Source organism: Urocitellus parryii, chromosome 10 (assembly GCF_045843805.1).
Source record: "Urocitellus parryii isolate mUroPar1 chromosome 10, mUroPar1.hap1, whole genome shotgun sequence".
NCBI lineage: Eukaryota > Metazoa > Chordata > Mammalia > Rodentia > Sciuridae > Urocitellus > Urocitellus parryii.
This window is the reverse complement of record NC_135540.1, coordinates 29,532,255-29,554,365: the sequence shown is the minus strand read 5'-3', so window position 1 is coordinate 29,554,365 and position 22,111 is coordinate 29,532,255. Positions and strand designations below refer to the sequence as shown.

The window sequence follows — 22,111 nt, the reverse complement described above, 5'->3', positions numbered from 1 at the left end:
TGCATATTTACCCAAAGCTAGAAACAGATGTAGAGATGTATGTTGAATATTGGCTGAAAAGAAAATCCCATCTGTATGTGAAATCCCATGATCATTATAAAGAGTGAGACAAGAAAACAAATTCCCCTTTTCCCTCAAATTTCAAAAATGGCCTCATATAAATCAAAGTCAGAGACTTTCTAGGAACTGATATGATAGTTCTAAATCCCATGACTATGGTGACCACAGCTTTCCAAAGAGCTCCAGTTTTGTTGCTCTTATTCCATGTAAATCCTACTTAACACTGGACTGTCCAATTTGTAAAATAGAATTTTCTTTTGCTTTGTTTCATTTTAGTTTATTATGAAGATACCTCATAGTTCTTTTCTCAATAAAGATGACCTAGCAGCATTTCAGACTAAGTAAATATCTTAGCAGATCCATTAGGATTTGGGTATTATGCAAAATAAATTTCTGCCAGCCAATTGTATTCACAAGTTGGAAGATTTTTGCATAGTAATTTAATTTTATGATATTATGTACTTAAAAATTTTTAAAGTCTGAAAGATAAGAGGATAATTTAGGATGAAAAATAATGTGTGGATTATGTGGACTGGACAAAACAGTTAATCACAGTTTATTCAGGTTAAACAGATGCAGGTGTAGCTAAGAGCAAAACTGTTTCATGGAAAATGCAGATGGGCATAAAGTGAACAGTGTTTGGAGTGGCTTAAAATAGGAATACCAAATGTATGCATATCATCAAGATAATAAAAGAAGCATTCAAAAGGGAGCAACACTTCATCAAAAATCTAGAAGCTGACATGCTAAAATCAGATGGAATCTAAACTCAACAGGTTACAATAAACTAATTGCTTAGATTACCATAAGCTCTTGGCTTTCGTAACTGAAGTGTTTTTCCCCCCTTCTTACTAAAGGACATCAAGATGTTCCAGAACTTGAAATGTATCGCAACAAAACTGTACATGATAATATTGTAAATTTTGATTGAAAATGACATTTTGGTGTTTTCGGCTAAGAAAGACAAGCCTCTAACTTGGATATAGACAAGAGAATCATAATTCCTTGTTTTCTCTGCTGCATTAGATTTGTTATGGAGGAAATGGTATGACCCTCTTTACAGGAATGGCATTGCGTCTTGCTCAGACCTCCCTGTGGTTTCTTTCCCCGTCACATGTCATGCCCCCATCCCTACATCCTTTACATCTTTCTCCATTTAACTGTCGAGGTCCTACTATGTGAAGAGTGAATTAGCACCAAAGTGCACGATTAGGTGAAATAAACTTCTGTGTTTGTTCACTAAAAGGTAGTGATCTGTATTAGTCTGGTTCTTGAACATCCCACAAAGGCCCACATGTTAAAGGTTTGGTTTCCATCCTGGTGCTGTTAGAGGAGATGGAACCTTTAAGAAATGGGCCCTTGTGGAATTTCTTTAGGTCATTGGGGGCTCGTACTTAAAGGAGACTGTGGAACCCCCAGCCCCTACCTCTTCTTCACATCCCAGCCATGAGGTGAATGGTTTGCTCTGCCTTGTGCTCCCACCAAAATGTGCTTCCTGCTTCCACCAGAGGCCTGAAAGCATTAGGTCTGCCCAATAAGGAACAAAATGTGTTAAAATGTGAGCCAAAATAAACATTTTCTCTTCAAAAGTTGATTATCTGAGACATTAGCAGAAAGCTAATACATGATCTATCAAGCAACCCTAATGAGTATGCATCAAAAAGACACATATTAATAATGTTACTTAATAATAATAATAATTTATACAGTTCAAATACATACACCTAAAACTGTTGCAGTAATTTCTTAACCCATTCTCTTTGGGACTACAATAGTTGCTTGAACAGAGACTTGAATGAAAAAAAATATGTGTGTGTGTGTGTGTGTGTGTGTGTGTGCGTGCGCGCATGTGTAGTTATATTTTCATGATACAAACATATCAAGTATATATGTATGTACATGTATAGACATACATATATATAAATGTATGTCTATACATGTACATATTCACTGTACATGTGTGCATACACATATGTATATACCAATTAAAAACAAAATAACATTTAAAATAAAATAATTATATTACCTTATAATTCACTGGGGCTTTGCTTATGAAGCTCTGTTTGGGCAGTTTTCCAGCTAGGTTCAGGTCTATGCCCAGCTGATATTTGGAGTAAACTCTCCTGCTCATTCTTCTCCTTCATTTGCTAGGCTCCCCATAGAACATATTACATCCTTCACTTTCCTCTGACCTGACCCCCAAACAGGCCTGGTCAGGGTCTGCCTAGATGTGACTGGTAACATTAGGAGAAGAAATTTGGAAGACAGGAAAATACTAAAGCAGCTCTTTTTCCTTAGCAATGGATCTTATGAGCTAATGGTCTTGAGATTGATATGAAATTGTTATACCAGACATCCTGGCTTTCTGTTTATATTTATGGTAAAATACCCCAGCTACAGCATGAGACACACACAGACAAAATGTTCATGTATTCCCCTGTACAGGTAAATATTCTTATCCATATATCTGGTCCAACCATACTCCTTCTTAAGATTTGACATTTCCCTTGTCCTAGTAGCTTTAAAACTCTTGGAGAGGAAAGCAGAGTCCATGGATCTTCTTTCCTGCCTTTTTTTTCTTTTATTTACTGCTTTCCATAATCAACAGGATGTTTTAGTTTGTCCTGGGGAAAACTACCACAGATTATTTCTCTGGGAAAAAGATGTTTTGGTAAATTTTTATTTGGATAAAATGCCAAAATTATAGAAAAGTTACAGGAATAAAACAAGGAATTGTCATACAGTTTTTTACCCAGGTTATATACGTTTCCCCCCATTTATGCTGTGTGTGTGTGTGTGTGTGTGTGTGTACATTTACATATCAACATCATACACACACACACGAAAGATACTTTCTTTTATGCTGTTGTTTTGTTTTGTTTTCAGTACTGGGGATCAAACCTAGTACTTTGCACATGCTAGACAAGATCTCTACCACTGATCTACAACCCCAGCCCTAAACAAGACACTTTTGAATTCTAATTAACTTGTAAAGTTTTAGAGCACAAATTTTCACAATAAAATCATGACATCATTTTCTTGGCAAATACTTCCAGTCTTTTTAGAAAATATTATCAAGATAGTCAAATCAAGGTATTTCAAATAGAATTAAAATTTTCACAATCATATTTTTAGTAGGATGGAAACTTGATTCATAATATATATATATATATATATATATATATATATATATATACACACACACACACTAAAATGTTCAGCACAAATACTTAAGAAAGCTGTTGAAACAAATGATGAAGTATTATGTATATGATAAATATGGCATTCTATTTTATGGGTTTTTTTTTTAATTTCTTGGAGCTCCTATTATTTTCTCTACAATAAAGGTTCAGGTCCAGAAAGAAAAAGTGTATTTACATCAACTTCATATCATTGTGACATTGTAAATATATTTTCCCAAACCCTGTAGTACTGCTCTATACCAGGGAGAAGTGTTTATTGAGACACATCCAGTCCTAAAAGACATCAAGTTTCATTGAATAAATAGTAATCATTGTACTATCTATAGTGGTACCCTTCGGATAGTAGAGGCCAATCAGAAATGACTTTTATTATTAATGTTACTATGGACTAGTCTGGGGACTAATGGTGAAAATTAAAGAGCTTTTAAAATGAACTACTTCTTGGAAATCCAAATAAGAGTTAACTGTATCTATGGATCTGCTAATGCTGACTTAAAATCTATAATGTTCATTTTTCTCTTGGTTTCAAGTTGATCTCTTTTGAAAATAAAATCCTTTTCCCAAACTAAATTGTGCATATTTTTTCATTTCATCAGAGAATTTAAACTGACATAATTAAAAATAGAAGTTTAAGCTCTATTGTTGGGCTTATAACTCCATGGTAAAGTACTTGTCTAGCAGAGACAAGACATTGGGTACCACAAACAAAATAAAACAACAAAAAACCTTCAAATTTCAGAAAATTGTTCTGAAATTTTCACAATGAAATCATGGCATCATTTTCTTGATAAATACTTCCAGTCTTTTTAGAAAATATCATCAAGATAGTGAAATCAAGTTATTTCAAATAGAATAAAAAATTTTCACAATCATACTTTTAGTAGGATGGAAACTCGATTCATAGTATATATACACACACTAAAATATTCAGCACAAATACTTAAGAAAGCTGTTGAAAGAAATGATGAAGTATTATTTTTCACTTCTGAATTTGAGTTTTCTTCTTGGAACTTTTTTGGCTCAGCATGTCAATAGAGGATTCTGCTAAAGAAGGTCTAAATTATTCCAAGCATATGTGCATACGTGTGTATGTGTATATATATATATTTTTTGAATGTTTTATTATTGTGCATACTTGAACCCCATATCACTTCTGGCTAAATTAAATTAAAATATTATTGCCTCTTAATATAGACTAAAAGCCTTTTAAAAAAATGTTCTGAATAGTTTAATGATTTAATAGAATTTGATAGAATCTTAATGATTTAATAGAAATTAAATTGCTAGTGTGAATTAAAAGAGCCTTTGCCATATGTAGAATAAAAATGTCAAAAAAAAAGAAAATATTTATTGTATGACATTGTATTGTGAAGAATATTTTTAACTTCAAAAAATGAAAATTGTTCTTTGATACTTACAGAACTATTTTATTACATATTGCTTCTGACTGCTTATTTTCTAAAAAGAGAGGAACAACAACCACAAAAAATATGAGATGCACAAAGAAAAAAAAGCTCAGCTTATTTTGTTATATACACTAACAGATAAATGAGAAAATGCAATAAAATGCAGAATTTGAAAGGTTGAAAAAACTTACAATATTTAGGACTGTAATTTCTATTCAATATTTTTTTAAGGCAACACTATCACAAATACACTTTAGTAACCATGACATTGCACCACCAGGACACAAGATTTCAGGTGACTGCATCACTTTGTACAGTTGACTACAATTGCCTGATATATGTACAATGCGTGCTGAATTCAGAGTGCAGGCAGTTAAGTGATTGTTATATTACAGAAATACACCTTCAGAAGTCACTGATTGAGGTTTCTCTTTGAAGAACTGAAGTACTGAAAGGAATATATTTTTGTCATGTTAAATGGGGAAAGGGTAGATTATGACTTAGCTCCTGAAATTTTAATACTGCTCTTGAGTCTCTGCAATTCTAATGTGCTTTCAGAAACTCTACACATTCTTGAAGGAGTCAGACCCAAAGACTAACAAGCATACAGCTCACTAATCTATTCCTGATGCTTTGCCTAAGAAATTGGCATTGCCATCTTCAACGTCTTTCTTTTGGAACCACGGTTTTGAATTTGTTCCTTGTTGATAAGAATCCAGAAAATGACAGATTCCAGGAATTTCACTGGGGAAGTTTGGTGGAAGTTCCTCCCTTGATCGAGGGGTAAACACAAAACCAGGACAGTCTTTGAGTAATCTGAAAAGGTTAAAATAAATATAGTAAGAGTTAATGCTGACATAATATTGGGCAAGCCAGGAAAAGAAGACAACATAAATAAATGAATATAACTAAACCAGCCATTTCAGGTGTAATTGACAGAAAGATTTTCATGATGTTAACAGACATCTTCACTGAATAAATACAATGAAAAATAAAATTCAAAATAACAAGAAAATTCTACTAATATATTTTACTCTTATTAGAAATGAATAAAATATTGTGAAATATTCTGAGATACAATTTATATAACAGTGTGATTCACGGTATTAAAAAAAAGATCTAATAACAGCATAATTAAAATATTATTGAATAAGGATTCTTAAAATGAAAAGTGTTAAGTCATGGTCCCTTTATCAATTCATGAACTGTGAATTGATAAATTCCAGATTAGTAGAACTCAAATGAGATGTCATTGAACATACTCACTGTGTACTTTCCATTTGGTATGTATTTATAGTATTTTCCTCTTAAGTCCATCAGTTCTACCAAGCCTTATTATTTGTTACTTGTCCATTATGCTAAATTCATTTTAAATTAGAACCTTACTGATTAAGTTACTGAATTCGCTTCCCATTTGCTTCCCTAGCTTTCTATCAAATGCAAAAATCATTAATCATTCTCTCTAATTTATGATTCAGGCCAAGGATAAACTTTATTGAATAGTTCTGGGACCTAAAGTAATGCTTACAGAAAATCATTTACCATTTCTACTTAACAGAAATGGCTATGTTTTTTATTCACCCGTCTGTGGTGTCAGGTCTTAAGGAAATCTGAATTAGATTTTAGTGCAGTGATTTTCTTCTGTGCCCTGAAAAACCCAACTGAATTGGATTTCATGTCTGAAGAAAGAGTCTAGTATAATACAACACACCAATATTCTATTAACTGCTACAGTACATCAATAAATATATCATATGTAAGATAGGAAAACTAATAAAAATTGTGCTTTTATCATAAAATCAATATTTTAAAGTGGCTGTAATTTATAGGGCATAGTATCTGATGAATATACTCTAATATGACTTGAGTAGAAGAAAGACACTGGCTTATACATATCATATAATACATATTATATAACAGAGCATGCACACAGATTCTGGCTTACTTACACTCTAAAATACATATTATAACACATAATATTCACATAGAGTGACATGCTAGATTTGGATCGCATTGGCTTGGGAGCCAACTTAAACACTATTTTATATTTGCATAGCATCCAGTAAGTGTCTACTGCTTGTCTTGATTAACACTAAATGTGTACCCATTATTAATCAAATTTCACAAAGCATAAATATTTCATTGAGATTTCAATTTTCTATTTCTTTTTAAGTTTTCCTGTCACATTGAAAAATAGTGAAATACCACTAACAGAATTTTAAAATATTGTCAAATGTCTCTCACATTATTTCTTGCACAAATAAAACGTTAACTATTTGGATAGGATATAAGTATTTCCTCTATAAGAATAAAGTGAAAGTCAATTATCATTCAATCAATGAGAAAAGAAAAAGGCTAACTCTATTTTTCTACAAAAAAAAAAAAAGGGAAGTGGGGAGAGTGGTAAAGCTGAAGTGGGCTAGCTCATTTGGGAGAGAATCGCGGCATGACTTGGATGGTAGCACTGAGAAAGGTGAGAAAAGCTGTATTCAGGATGTAGTTTGTAGGTGGACATGGTGAGATTTAAGGAGAAGAAAGTAACAGCCACTGTATAGTTTAGTGTCTTGGTGAAAAAGGTAGAGTGGTGTCCTTTTAAGGTGATTAGTAAGGTTTAGCTGGGTGGGAAGTGAATTTCATCAGGGTATAGTGTATTGGAACTCACTCCGTTAAGTTTATTTTCCTATGTCAATTAGTCATCTAAGAGGAAATACAGGATAGGATGTATGAGTCTGTAGCTCAGTGGAGAATTATGAAATGGTCTAGAGTTTAAAAAAAAAGATAAGAGTCATAAAAGTTCATTTTAAAATTTAATTAATTAATTTTTTTTTTCTTAAGTTAGGTTCTCATTGTGCTGACCAGGCTGGCCTTGAACTCCAGGGCTTAAGCAGTCTTCCTGCCTTCGACTCCCAGTAGTGGGGACTACAGGCTTTCATCACTGCACCCAGAAAGTGAGTCATTCATAGACTTTCAGACACAGAAGAGGGATGGGACAGAGTCTGATGCTGTGACATTTAAGAGTCTGGTGGGGAGGACTACACACAATAGACACTCAGATGGTGTAGCCCTGTGGTAAAAAGAAAACCAGGTAGGTGCAGAATAAACTTTTTAAAGAAGGGAATGCTCCCCAAGCCCATTCAATTGCTATTGAGATGATATGGAACATAAGGAGAGAGAAATGGACCATGATTTTAACAATGTCCCTGAGGATCAGATAAGAACCATTCCAGTGAAGAAGCGACAAACATTGAAAAGGGACTGAGTTAATGAGCTGCAAGAGAGAGAGAGAGAGAGAGAGAGAGAGAGAGAGAGAGAGAGAGAGAAGACAAAATAGAGAGACTGAGGATAGATGGCTCCTTTTTTTAAAATTTATTTTTTAATTTTTTCTAATCTTTTATATATATGGCAGCAGAACGCTTTTCTATTCGTTGTACACCAATGGAGCATAATTTTTCACTTCTCTAGTTGTACACGAAGTAGGGTTGCACCATTTGTGCAATCATACATGTTCCCAGGGTAACGATGTCTGTCTCACTCCACTGTCTTTCGTCTCCTCATTCGCCCTCTCTTCTCCTCCCTCCCCTTTTCCCAATCCTCCACTTGTCCCATGCATACTCTCATCATGGATTAGCATACACTTATCAGAGTAAGCATTCGGCCTTTGGTTTTTTGAGACTGGCTTATTTTGCTTACCAGGATATTCTCCAACTCCATCCATTTACCTGCAAATAGCATAATTTTACTCTCTTTTAATAGAAGAATTATATTCAGATGGCTTCTTTTTTGTTTTACTATGTAAGGAGCAGAAATACAAGATGGTAGCAGGAGACGAACTTGAAAATGAGCGAGTTTTTATGTTTTCAAGAGCTTCATTAGTAAGATAAGTTTGAAGGCTGTTGGGAATAATTATTTCATTCAAGAGAAATCCATCATGGAGAAAAGACAGTTATTTTCTAGCAGGAAAGTTCTTGAGAAGGTTACAGGAATAACATTCAAAGCAAAGCTATTTAAACAGGAGCAAGGCAGCTGGCCCAGTGCCCTAGGAACAAGAGCTGAAGACATGGGCACTGAGCTGGTGGTGAGGATAGATTTGACAGCATGAAGATGGATGGTTGAGTTCTCATCCAACTGCTGAGAAACAGGAAGCAAGGTTTTCAGGGGAGTCTGGGTTGGAAAGCAAATACTGTTGGAGATTTCAGGAGAAAAAAAAATGATGCTCCAAAGGAATTATCTCTGAGAATAGTAAAACAATTTGCTTACTGTTTTAGCTACCATATAGTTCTGGAAAATGTTTTTGTTATTTAATAGTTTTGATTATAATGTTTTATTTGAGTGTGACAAAATTCACAGGACCAATATATTTCTATCAGTACAGAATGGTTTATTTTCTGGTTAAAAGGTGGATAAGAAATACCACAATGACAGGTTTTGTTCACTCAGGTTGTTCAGGGCACGCTGTCATGGAGACAAGTACTCTTAGTGCTAGATAACAGGTGGCTCATCTTTTACTATGTGAACATTAGCTGCTTGTCCACAAGACTCTGCATACCTGGAAGATGTTTAATGACCTGCCAGTTTTCCTCTGGGAAACTGTCCACTGCTATAGTTAGGGAATTGCATTGATGCCAGTCCTTGATTGCAGGGAGCACGTTTCCAAGATTTCCTGAGTTATAGGAATGTTTTTGCTTTTCATGAGCCTTTGGATCACACCTGAGTTTATGATAAGGAGATGACTCTGAATGGGGGCAGAGTTCCAGAGAAGACAAGTAGGTGATTAGAAGACTGAAAGACTGGGGGAGAAGAAAGAGTGTTTGGAAACTGAGTTCAATTACAATGCCATTGAGTAAATCAATTACGTCTACATAATGCAACCAACGAGTCCTGACACCAAAGCCTACAGCTTAGTGGAGCATCTTGGTTGGTGAACCCAATGATATGGTAAGAGGGTAACGTGTCCTGAATCCATGGGAAGGTGGCATGAAATCTCCATAGTGAAGATCTAATTATTTGACTTGAGGGGATCTTGGGAACACTGGAATTTGTAGCCAGTCAAAAGTGCTGGTAGCTTGAGGACTCCTGAAGTATGGCTGGCATCTGGTTTTTAAAGACAGTATTATTGGGAACTGTGTCCTACCATGAGTCTATGCTAATTTTGGGTAGTTAGCACAGAATTGTGCTGAAGTACCCCAACTGTTGTGAAAATGCCTATTGATGTACTGGAGAATATTAATATATGCTTTTTAAAAAACAGTGATGAAGGAAGATGTGATGTCTGTCAAGAATTACAATTGAGTCACAAATATCTCATGAAGCTAATGAGTGATTTTAAAACAAGGTAGGGGAGCTGGGGTGTAGCTCAGTGGCACAACACTTGCCTAGCATGGACAAAACCTTGGGTTTGATCACCAGCACCACACAAAACAAACAAAAAAATTACAAAATAAAATCAGTTAAAGTGAACATGGTTAGAAGCTATTGCTTCTCTTTTTCCTTTGATATTATCTGTGCAAGAAGAGAGCTATGGAAAATTAATCAAATCAGTTATATAAAAATGACAATTTTATATAGTAAAACAATATATTTCAGGTGTTTAACACCATTAGTACCTGTAGGTTGTTGGACTAACATTGATTTTTCGTGGCACACTGCAGGACTCAAATTTGTTAGCCAGAGTAACATTATTTCCAAAAAGGCAGTAACGGGGCATTTTAACTCCAACAACTCCAGCAAAAACAGATCCAGAATGCAGTCCAATTCGCATCTGAAAGTAAAAACATAACAATGTTCCCAGTTTCTGGTAAACCACTTCCTACTTGTCACTGATAAACTGTTTCCTACTTGTCAGTGTTGTTTGAATATCTTGTCTAAATTATTTTTACCAGTAGCTCCGACCACACCATTGCCTTCCTTAATACTTCCTTCTATTTCTCACATGCAAGTAAAAATTATTAGTGAGGAATCAGTAGTCTCCCCCTTACCTCTCTTCCATTTATATGGTTAGGTTTCTTAGGCAGACCACGTTTATTACCTTAATTTCTGAAACACACATACCCTTATGGTCACTACAGCCATGTAACAAGGAATCTGTGGGCTGTTTATGTAAATAAGCTCTGTCCATCAAGTGAGAAAGATATAAATTCTGGACTCTGGGAGTTGTTTCTCAAAATAGTGACAGAGAATGGCAAAAGAAAAAAAAATGGAATTTTTCAAAGCCTGGCAAAGTACCACACATCTATTGTCCCAACTCCTCCAGAGGCTGAAGGCAAGAGAATTACTTGAGCTTGGGATTTCAAGGCACCTGGGGAGCATAATGTGGCTGTACTCCTAAAAAAGTTTTTTTAAGGATGTTTCATTTTAAAATAATTTATGTCAAATGTTATCCCATTATCAAAATGACTAACTATGGAAGATAAATTGTAATATTTAAGTAGAAAATGACACAAGAAAATAAAAATTAGAATTGCCAGAGATAAGATCACACGGACTATAATCTATGTATTCTATACACACTAAAGTAAAATTCAGATTCATGCAACACCAAAGTTGTGCCATATCTAGAAAAAAAGTCAGTATGTAATCTGTAATATGTTGGCATAAAAGTTGAAGAGATATGAATGACTGAAGGATGCAGTGACATGGAATATTTTTAATGGAATCTTTTAAAATATCTAATATTTGATAATCTAAGAAGATGTACAAATTCTTAACACTACAACAGTAAAAGTTAATATATTTTAAATGAGAATCAGATATCATATAAATTTTTTTCACATTCTATGTGTAGTTGACCATTTGAAAACATTTTATTAGATACATGCATTTTAAACAAAAGCCAAGGATTCAGTAACATGGATACAATTAAAAAATCTGAAAAAAATAAAAGCCTATCTTTTATCCACAAATATAAACCATGACTTCAGCACAATTGATTGAGTAGTTATCACTCTCTTGGGGATTCTTTTGGTCAAACCAATTTTTCTCTGTTTATTTAGTTACTCTAGCTTTTCATATGATACACATACCATGGCATTTTAATCTTATTATTTCATAAATAATATGTAAATACATTCTCTTCAAAGCCAAAGCCAAAGCTCAGAGAATTCTTCCCATGCCTGTCACCCTTCCTCCCCTTTTCCAGTTCTCAAATCAACCCCAGCGGCTTTTTTAGAGAACTTTCCAAATATATGAGCAAGAAAATGATCCAAAGTTTAAAATGCACATCATGCCCTGAATGCATATCTTTACACTGGAAAAAGACTTCTATGGAAACAATTGAAGACTAACAGACTTCTGTCTCCCACTAAAAGCTGAATTGGGAACCTACTGGGAGAGTTTCATATTTGGGGACCACTTTTGGCCTAACTAATTACTTATTCTAGGCTTCTGGGAATAGGAAGATGGAGTACCAAATGTTTGTTTCCTTGTTCATTAACTTAGAGACTCTCACTGTGACATTCAGCACTTCAGTCTATCTTCTGTCCACTGCACTTATCTAAGCTGGAGTGGATATACGTTAGTGAAGCTGTAAACAGGAATTGTATCAGTGAATAATTTGCATATGGGATGTGCTGGAAAAAAGCACAGAGTTTGAAAAGGAGGAAAAAAAAATAGTTTTCATTTTTTTTTTTTTAATTTCAAGTCCATTCCATGAGGTAACCAGGTAAGAAGTAGAAGTTTGAGATTTGAAGCCAAATGGACCTGACTCCAGCTCCTAATTCATAAAAGATTTTACTCTTGTCCATCTCGGTGAATTGTGGCCTATTCTTCTTAATGTTGAAGGTCAAATGAGACACTGTTTAAGCCACAGTGTGCTCCTTTCTGATACATATTTATGTTCCCTTCCCTCTAAAAATGCTTTATACTCTGGCTTTGTAATGTTTCACATGCATTTTCTAAAACTCACATATTTCACAGGACTGCCAGTAAGAACACATAAAATGATATGTTTTCTGTGTCACTTTACAGCTCAGAAAATCTAATCTATTATTACTCAGGTAACTTTGTTAAAGTTATTTATAAATAATCCATCAAACTAAAAAAATATTTAAAAAATACAAATATTTAGGTAAATAATAAAAATCATGCCATTAAACCCACCCTCTAAAGCACATCTTAAGTATAAAATTCATTTATGTGGAAAACACCATTTTCTATTTCAATATTTTTAATATTTACTCTATTGCTATGAATACTCACAAAGAAATAGAAAGAAATGCACAATTCTCCTCTAAAAACGCAATTAAAACACAGATGCAAATTTCATGCTCCTTCTATTGAGACATGATGTCTAAGCTGGCTCTCCTCTGGGCAGCCACATGATTACTCTGATCAACAGTATTCAGCAGAACTTTCATTGTGTATCTTCCAAGGCTGGATCATAAAAGGTCATGTAGCTTCCATCAATTTTGTTAACTAGCAAGTAAGTTACCACCTAAGAAGTGGCTACTCTGAGACTGCCATGTTGTAACATCTGGGCTGATGGTCCCAGCAGAGCTCAGGCTGTCTGCCATCCTCACCAAGGAACCAGGTACATAAGTGAAGCACCATCTTGGAATAGGTCCACCTGCTCCAAGCAATACAATCCTAAGTATTCCAGGTATCCTCCACTTCTTGTGTGTTTTCCAAGCTAAGGTCTCAGATCCTGTTAAGCAAAGACAACCTAGTGTTCCCATGCCTTATCCAGATTCCTGGAAAACAGAATCAATGCATAATATAAGATATTGGTCTAACACCACTAAGTGTAGGGAAGTATGTTAGTCAGCAACATACAAATGGGATGGCAGAAGATTTCAAAAATAGTGGTGAAGGCTTGGGCAGATGGCTTGGTTAAAGAAAACCAAGGCTAAATCTCTAATTATTACAGTTCTGGTTTTCATTTTTTTCTTTTACGTTTTATTGCACACCAGATGGGATTATACATTACTTTAAGGGGCCATTTCTAAAGGTCTCAAATTGAGAAGTATTCTATAAAAATTAAGCAGCAGATTCACTGTCAGTGGGGAAAATGAATGTGATCCACTCATGTTATTGAACAAATACCTACCTTGCTGATTTTATTTCTTCTCTATAATAAGATATTATTTCTGAGATCCGGGTCATCTAAATTTTTTGAAATGTTTTCTGCCTTGGAAAATATTGGTGGATGCATAATCAACATTTATTGTAACAAAATGTCCTTCCTTACAGGTGCAGGTTCTATCCAACTAAGAACTACATTTTCCAAACAGCTTTGCAGCTTCTAGATGTAGATAAGTTGGTGAATCAGATGTATTTACATAAGATTTGGAAGACAAGATTTTCATTGTGATTGTGTTTCTTTTGCTTCCAGGTGCAAACACAGTTGTGGAAGCTTTTGGTTTTCTATGAGATGCTTAGCAGAGAGTCCATTTTCTATTCAAGTATCTTGTGATGGTCATGATGTAGAATTTTCACCTTGCCGAGTGATATTGTAGTAGGTGCATTTTTGCTCTGTAGCCAATAGTAGAAACAACAGCTTTGTGAACACAGTAGTTTCCTGATGGTCGCTATGATACAGTTGTTCTGGAATCAGCTTTCAGACCATGAAAATAAAAAGGATCTGAGACCTTAGCTCAGAAAACACACAAAAAGTCCTGAAGTTTGTTTGGGAGAGTCAATTTTTCAAAGCCCAAATTATAAATGACTTCTCAAGTCCTCTCAATAATTGTTAAGCCATTTAATGTTCTTTAGTAAACTTCTTCCTGCTAAAACAAGTTAGAGAAGATTTTGCTGTCTGCAATAAACCCTGACTAATAAATACACCATTCTTTGATAACCAACCCTTAAGCCTTTGGTCTCATGACATTCTGTTAACAATATATAATCTGTCTTACCTTGATAGGTTCTCCATGGGGAGACATGACTTCGTCAGAGAGCTCCATCATCTTTAGGGCCATCAGGGCTATCTGGACGGCGTGGGTATCAGTCTCCCTGTGTAATCCCCCTGCTACACAATATGCATCACCAATGGTCTCCACCTAGATGTACGGTATGTTGCATACTATAAATAAAAGCTCAGGAAGACCCACTGGCATATATTACATATTAGAAATCAAGAATCAAATAGCAGAAATCTGCCAAGTGTGGGGTCGCATGCCTGTAATCCCAACAGCTCGGGAGGCTGAGACAGGAGGATCACGATTTCAAAGCCAGCCTCAGCAATGGCAAGGCACTAAGCAACTCAGTGAGACCCCATCTCTAAACAAAATACAATACAGGGCTGCAGATGTGTCTCAATGGTTGAGTGCCCCTGAGTTCAATCCCCAGTATACCCCTGCTCCCCCCACAAAAAAATAGCAGAAATCTCAAGGCTCAGGCCCTATGGAGAATCAGGGTAAATCATATACTCTCAGAAGAGAGTTTCCCCTCTCAGGAAATTCACAAGGATTAGACCTCTTACATTGGGGCACTGCAGAATCCTGTGAAATACAGTGTCAGGCAGCTTCTATTCTAAAGTTGCAACTAACTTGCTAAGTCATTTAACCTATTTTTTCCCCACCATGTAAAGCAGCTTGTGTAGAAACAGATGAAGTATATTAGTTTTATAATAAATTGCCTAAAACTTTAAAAATATTTAGTCATTTTATAACTCCCTCATCATAAAACAGTGTAGGATGAAGTCATCCTCAATAAATGTCATATGAATGTAGTAAAAATGTGTAATGCAAAACTAAGACACTAATAGTCTTAAGAGTAAAAGAGTCCTTTTTTTTTTTTACCTAAATTACTTTTGGGGCTCTTACAGCAATTACTAACAGTATATGTGCATATCAATCACAAAAGATAGAAAGCAGACGTCAAATCAGAAGATAAAAGTAATGATGCTTGGTAAGCTACTGGAAATCAAGCTGTTATATAAATTCCAAGTACCACCACCACCATCATCATCATCATTATCATTGACACTGGCGATTTTTTTATCTGTCTGTGATACTGGCCACAAAAAACTAAATATTAACTTAAATATATAAATATTTTCCCTAATTCTAGTAGTTGCATTTTCTTCTTCTCTAAATATTTATTATAACCTATTAGACCATATTACTCCGAAGCCTCCTCAATGAAGGGATAAAGTTGAAGAAGGGACAAAAGAGAAGCTTTTTGTCGTTGCCTTTGGTAATTTGCTACACACTCAGAAGCCTTATCATGCCATCACCAAAGTTGTTCTTAACCTTTCTGCTAATCTTCCAATCCTGCCACTTGCTCAAGTTGTTTCCATGTCACTGGCCTCCTGTTATCCGTTAAACATACCAAGTGTGTTCCAACTTCCCATTTCTTCTCCTGGAACGAACTCTCTGCAGATAAAATTTGACTGCCCCCCAACCCCACCATTTCCTCCAGTCTCTCTTGTAGCATTTTATTCCTACTGAGTAGAATCTGGCATCTGTCACGTCATGTAGAAATCTGGCATTTGTTAGCTTTGCTCTTTTCTCCCTCTCTCACCACATATGGACCCTTCTCCCCCTGGTTTGTTTTCTCCTTCTTTGTATTCATTGCCTACCCAAAATGGAAGACGCTGTATAACCAATAAAATTTTGCTAAAACAATGGACCAAGGGATGCAGGAGTACACATGGCAATGATCGGAAGATTGAGACAGAAAGAAAATGAAATTACATAAAGTCCTGGTACAACTAAGTCCGGCAATAAATAAGGTTGGCTATTCCTTAGAGTCATTGCACTTGGAGGTGAGCCTTGGTTGTGCATTTTGGAGATCTTAATTTAGCCGATGGCTATGACCCTTCCTTGTTTACTTTCAGCTCTCTCCAGATATTTTCATGCAAAATTAGAAATGGGGGGAGGAAATCCTGGGAGAGCAGATGATTTATTACCTAGCTCCAGCTGCATTTAGGCTAACCAGGGAACTCTATGGCTGCAGTGCTTGTAGGAAGGAGCACAGTTTCTAAAATTCTTGATTGGGTATTTGGAGACTACTCTGTACCCTTAAAGGAATTATCAGAATAGAAGAGGGCTACTTCTGCTAGCAATCACAGCAGGTTAAATGGAGAAAATGACACCTTCTCACAGCTCGGGGAGAGGAGACATTCTCAAGACAGAAACTGACTACAAATAAATATAGCAAATTCCACAAGAGGTCATCAAACTTAACTAAACTGAAGCCAATTATTTTATCTGCAATTATACAGGGACTCCCTACCACCACCAAGGGAATCATAGTACTGTTTGGAATTTCCTGTTAGAAATTTCAAAAAGGAAGTTCTTGCTTCTAGCATCTCAAGTAAAACAACACAAGGGTTTATGTATTCCCATAAATAAAATTTGTTTCCTCCTCAATAATTTATTTATTTCATGTTCAAACTCTGGAATGCCAGATTGTTATGTGGCAAATTAAGCAGATGATTTGAGACTTACAAATGAGATGAGTGCTTTATTCTTAATGCCAAAATCCATAACAAGGCCAGATACTTATATTTTATTTTTTATTTTATTTTTTTTTGTGGTCCTGGGGATGGAACCCAGGGCCTTGCACATGATAGGCAAACACTCCACCCTGGAGTTACATCCCAAACCCCAGGTAATATAATTTAAACCAATATGAAACTTTTAATTCTAACGAAGCAAGCATAATGTGAAATTTCTTCATTATCTCTCTTCCTAACAATAGTTAGACTTTTTGAAAACTAATTTATTAGGTGTCAGAGACAGTTAATGTTGTATCCTCAGTGTTAATTATAATCATTCAATAAATCCTGAATATCTGATCCATAACTCTCTCTATGATAACCTTTGTAACAGTCTTGTTCACAAAGTTTATGGGATGTAGTTAGTGTGTTACTCATGCATATAAACTCGAGGTGGATATTTCTCTGTTGCCGAAGTGAGAGAAGGTTTTTCACTTGCTCAGTTTATTGTGTATGCAAGGTAGAGAACAAATTTGAAGACAGATCTGTCTTATTCAAATGTCTACCCTTGACCAAGCTGCAAAAAAAATGCCTTAAATAGATAATTCTGATTTCTGTTAACTGGCTATGAAAAGTACCATGTAAACTCTGTTTACATGAATTAATCTATTTAAAGGGAATTTTTTATAATCATCATGGTTTTTTTTACTCTTAAAGACACAAAGGATAAAGTTCTCCTGTATGAGTCACACCCTGAAATATCTCATGCTTCATAATTCAACTCGGTTTGCACAGTGAAGTGGCTGCTCTCTTGACTCTTAAACTCTACCTTTTTACTGTCTTCCATTCAGCCTTTCCTCCCTCCTCCATTCTATGCTTATTCTTTGAGAAGACAATGTGGCAGTCCTTTTCTGGAACAATTAGCTCTGTTTCTGTGCAGATCCAGAGCTATTTTGGGCTGGAGAACACCCACATAATTGATATACAAAGACTGTTCCAGGATATAGCTTTCCTGACCCTGCAGAGAAAGCCTGTCATTTACATTACAATTCAGATTCTAGGCACAGTACTTTTTTCACAGTGACTTTTGCCTGTAAATGGCCATTCCCCTGCTCCACCCTTACCTTGTACACATCCAGCTCTCCACACTGTTGGTCAAAACGAGTGTAGAGGGCATTGAGCATGGTGATGACCTGCAGTGGTGAGCACTGGGAGCAGATGGCAGTGAACCCAACGATGTCTGAGAAAAGCATGGTGACATTACTGAACTTCTTGGCTTGCACCACCTGCCCTTGCCACAGTTGTTGAGCCACCTCAGAGGGGAATATAGAGCACAGAAGGTCTACTGTCTTTTTCTTCTCTTCCTCCAGGGCTTGGTGGGCTTGCTCAAGGGTGGCCTTCAGCTTCCCCAGCCTCTTCTTCAGGCCATCTTGAGCTCGAGCTTGTTCCCCTATCAAGACCACATCCCTCAGTGCGTTGTGAATTGGGATGTCTGAGAGGTAGAGCCCTCTTCCTGTAAAATCTTCCAATCTGTCCACACAGGGTGACCCCAAGAACAATATTGCACTGGATTCAACAATGTAGATCATTTGGCCTTTGAGATCCATAACCTGCAAAACAAAGGAGAACCCAATTGTTTTGGTTTATTCAAGTTTGCAGCATCTTTCTGAGACAAAAAGAGAGGAAGTACATACAGGGATAATCACTAGGCATTCAAACTCTGTTTTTTAACCTAAAGCAAAAGAACAAAATGCTTTCTAAAAGTTCCAATTTGGTATGAGTTCTAAAATGCTTGCAGATATTTGAAGGACATTTTGGTGTATGCACTACACAAAAATTATGATTTCCAATGGACAATTCAAAACATTTTGGCTTCAAGGCTTTCTTACCAAGAAGCATGCTGATAATTTTGCTAATATATTCTTTTAATATTTCCCTTCCTTCTTCCTTTCTTCCTCTTTCTTTCTTTTTTATTCTTTTATCTATTTATTTTTAGTTATAGTTGGACACAATACTTTTATTTTATTTATTTTTACGTGGTGCTGAGGATTGAACCCAGGGCCTTACACGTGCTAGGTGTGTGCTCTACCACTGAGCCACAACTCCAGTTCTTTCTTCCTTCCTTCCTTCCTTCCTTCCTTCCTTCCTTCCTTCCTTCCTTCCTTCCTTCCCTTTCCTTTCCTTTCCTTTCCTTCCTTCCTTCCTTCCTTCCTTCCTTCCTTCCTTCCTTCCTTCTTTCTTTCTTTCTTGCTTTCTTTCTTTCTTTCTTTCTTTCTTTTTCCTTCTTCCTCCCTCCCTCCCTCTCTTCCTTTCTTCCTTCTCCCCACACCCTCTCTCTTTCTCTCTACAAGTGATTGAACCTCCCACATCCTGAGCCCCTTTTATGTTTTATTTCGAGAAATAATTTCACTAAACCTGGGCTACCTAAATTGCTAGGCCTACCTAAATTGCTGAGGCTGTTTTCAAACTTGCAATTCTCCTGCCTCAGCCTCCAGAGCTGCTGGGATTACAAGCATGCACCACTATGCCTGACACTTTTGATGTTATTTATTGGCTAATCTGGAGTTGCGCTTTTTGTATAATTTGTGGTATCCATGAAAAACATAGTCTTCTTTCCTCCCTCCCTTTTTCTTTTTCTTATCCTTTCTCCCTACCCTACCCTTTTTTTAAAATTTTTTTGCCATCTGTTTTAGCATGCTTTTTTTTTCTCTTCCTCTTGTATCATGAGCTACTAATTCCATTTGGTAGATATGGAAGTTAAAAATCCTCAAAGGTAAGATTTTTGCCTTTAAAGAAAGAATTTGTCATGAGAAATCCCACAAAGGTATTTTTTATAAGTCATTATCTCCCAGAGACTTCACTGGGAGAAAGCTGATCCTATAGAAAAAGTAATGTCCCTATTTCAACTTTGCCTGTAGCACTTAACCAATGCTGCCTTTTATAAACACAAAACAGAGTACCAACCAGCTAGCACAATGGGGGGTTGGAAGAGGTGATCAAGTTGGACCACAGAAAATTGGTGCACATGTGCACAAATATGTATGTGTGTCCACTGAAGCAATTATTTGCAACACAAATATTCTTCAATGGGAGATTGGTTAAATAAAGTAGAACACGATCATCCAATGGAATAGCACAATTTCCAAAAAAGTGAAATAGATCTATACCCAATAATATGAAAGGATGACCAAAACATATTGTTTAGCCAAAAAAGTAACTTTGAAATAATAATTTTGCTGTAAACAAAAATTTAAATAACTGATATTTTCAAATTTTTGCTGTAAAGAACATCTTTGTGTATTAGCCATTTAAAAACACATGTAGATATGTTAATTTTACTATAAAAGTTAACATTAAAGCTGTTTCAGTTTTGGAAACAGTGGTTGTCCTGGGGTTATAAGCAAAGCCTCTCAGCTTTTTGTTTACACTATCAACTATGACTGTAAACTTTCTTTCCTGAAACTAAATAATTACCAAAGTTCTCTATCATGATGTGTCAAAACTCATCCCCTACCACACTCTCTGTAGCAATTAATCATATCTATTAAGTATTGATTAAAAATCAATTTAGTGGTTGGGGATGTAGCTGAGACATAAAGCATTTGCTTAGCATGTTCAAGGCTCTGTGTCAGATACTCAACACTGCAAAAAACAAATAAATAAACATTCATTTAGTTACCTCTTACAATATGTGGTTTTTCTTTACTTATTATAAAACAATATTTTTATCATTCAAACTAAATTAACTATTTGGTAATTAAAATAATTTTATATAAACACTTATCTAATTTAAATTTAAATACCCAATAAGGATTTTGAAAGGCAAATTATATTCAATAAATACTTGTGAATTAATGAACCAAGTAAGCAAATAAATGAATGCAGAAAGGATTTTGAAATCATTACAGCCTCAGAAGGGAGTTGTTTTAGACATAAATGTGTAATCAAAACATTTGAGGTGATGCAATGGTTTTTAGTACTCAAATATGAAATAACAATTTATATGAACGATAACATTGTGCTTTCCTTACCCTTGAAGCTTTCTTCACAGAGTTGTCCCATCTCCTCACTCGTATGACAAATTGCATATTCAACATTGTCATGATCCCACTAAAGGTTTGGTTGATTTTGGGAGTCAGAATTTCAAAGTATTCTTCAAAATTTGGCTTTCCTTGAAAGTCCCTCCTGTTCATCAGTCTTCTAATGCCATTGCCAAGTTGCAGAATGGTCAGATCTTTGTCAAACATGAAATGGAATGGGAAGGTCTTACAGAAGAGCGATGCGGGGATCACCAGGGAGGACTGGGGTTTCCCGGGGGACAGAGACGGTTTGGTGCTTTTCACGTGGACAGAGTATAACAAATAGGGCTGATTGACGAATTCCGTGCAATCACTCCGGAAACAGGGAGGCATCAAGGATACGTCCACTTCGGTCTCATACAGTGTGTGAGCAGCTGCCTTAATGACACCGGGAAGGATCAGGGATGTGATTTTCTTGGGGAAGAAATAGTAAACATTTAAGAAATCATGCTCCTTATCCAGGCATAGAATGGAGGCGTCTTCAAGCCTGCCCTTCTTTTCTGCTTCCTGGCAATGGCTGCTCTGTTTCAGGAGGGTGCTGAAGCTGTTTAAAAAATCTTTCAGGGTGCCTCCAACCACGCCGAGTATGTGTTCGTCTTCCTCATAGCAAATTTTAAAGAGCTCTTCACCGAGGGATTCTCTGATGGTCTCCGCTGGAACCCCTGACAACACAGAGCACATGTCACTCCTATTTTCAACCTGGTTTCATTTGCTTATTCAGTTTCCTCTTTATCTATTACCTCTAATAAGAGCTCCAACCAAAATCAAATAACTAGAGTCAAATTATCAATACCGCTTAGCTTCTAAAATTCTGGTTAAAATTCTGAGTAAAAATCCTCAGATTATCTTTTTAAATGACCAATTTAGTGTAATAAACTACCTTTTAATCTCTCTTAACTATAAGACAACAATTAGAATCTCAGGATGAAGTCCATTTAGGAAAAAGCCTTCCCATCTCTCCATTAATGACAAAAACCTTATGAAATG

The 22,111-nt window shown here is 35.8% G+C and overlaps 1 protein-coding gene across 3 annotated transcripts in view; it reads right to left on the bottom strand.

Moving 5' to 3' along the window:
• Window positions 1-2,724: 2,724 nt before the first annotated feature.
• Gucy1a1 (guanylate cyclase 1 soluble subunit alpha 1) overlaps window positions 2,725-22,111 on the bottom strand; it is a 59,570-nt gene continuing 40,183 nt past the window's right edge. For all 3 annotated transcript variants that reach the window (XM_026384704.2, XM_077803144.1, XM_026384705.2), the window contains 5 exons: window positions 21,077-21,786; window positions 18,170-18,655; window positions 14,518-14,661; window positions 10,273-10,427; window positions 2,725-5,485 (listed from right to left, as the gene is read on the bottom strand). In XM_026384704.2, the coding sequence (XP_026240489.2) occupies window positions 5,284-5,485; window positions 10,273-10,427; window positions 14,518-14,661; window positions 18,170-18,655; window positions 21,077-21,786 (1,697 nt within the window). In that variant the 3' untranslated portion in view covers window positions 2,725-5,283. The remainder of the gene's footprint in view (window positions 5,486-10,272; window positions 10,428-14,517; window positions 14,662-18,169; window positions 18,656-21,076; window positions 21,787-22,111) is intronic.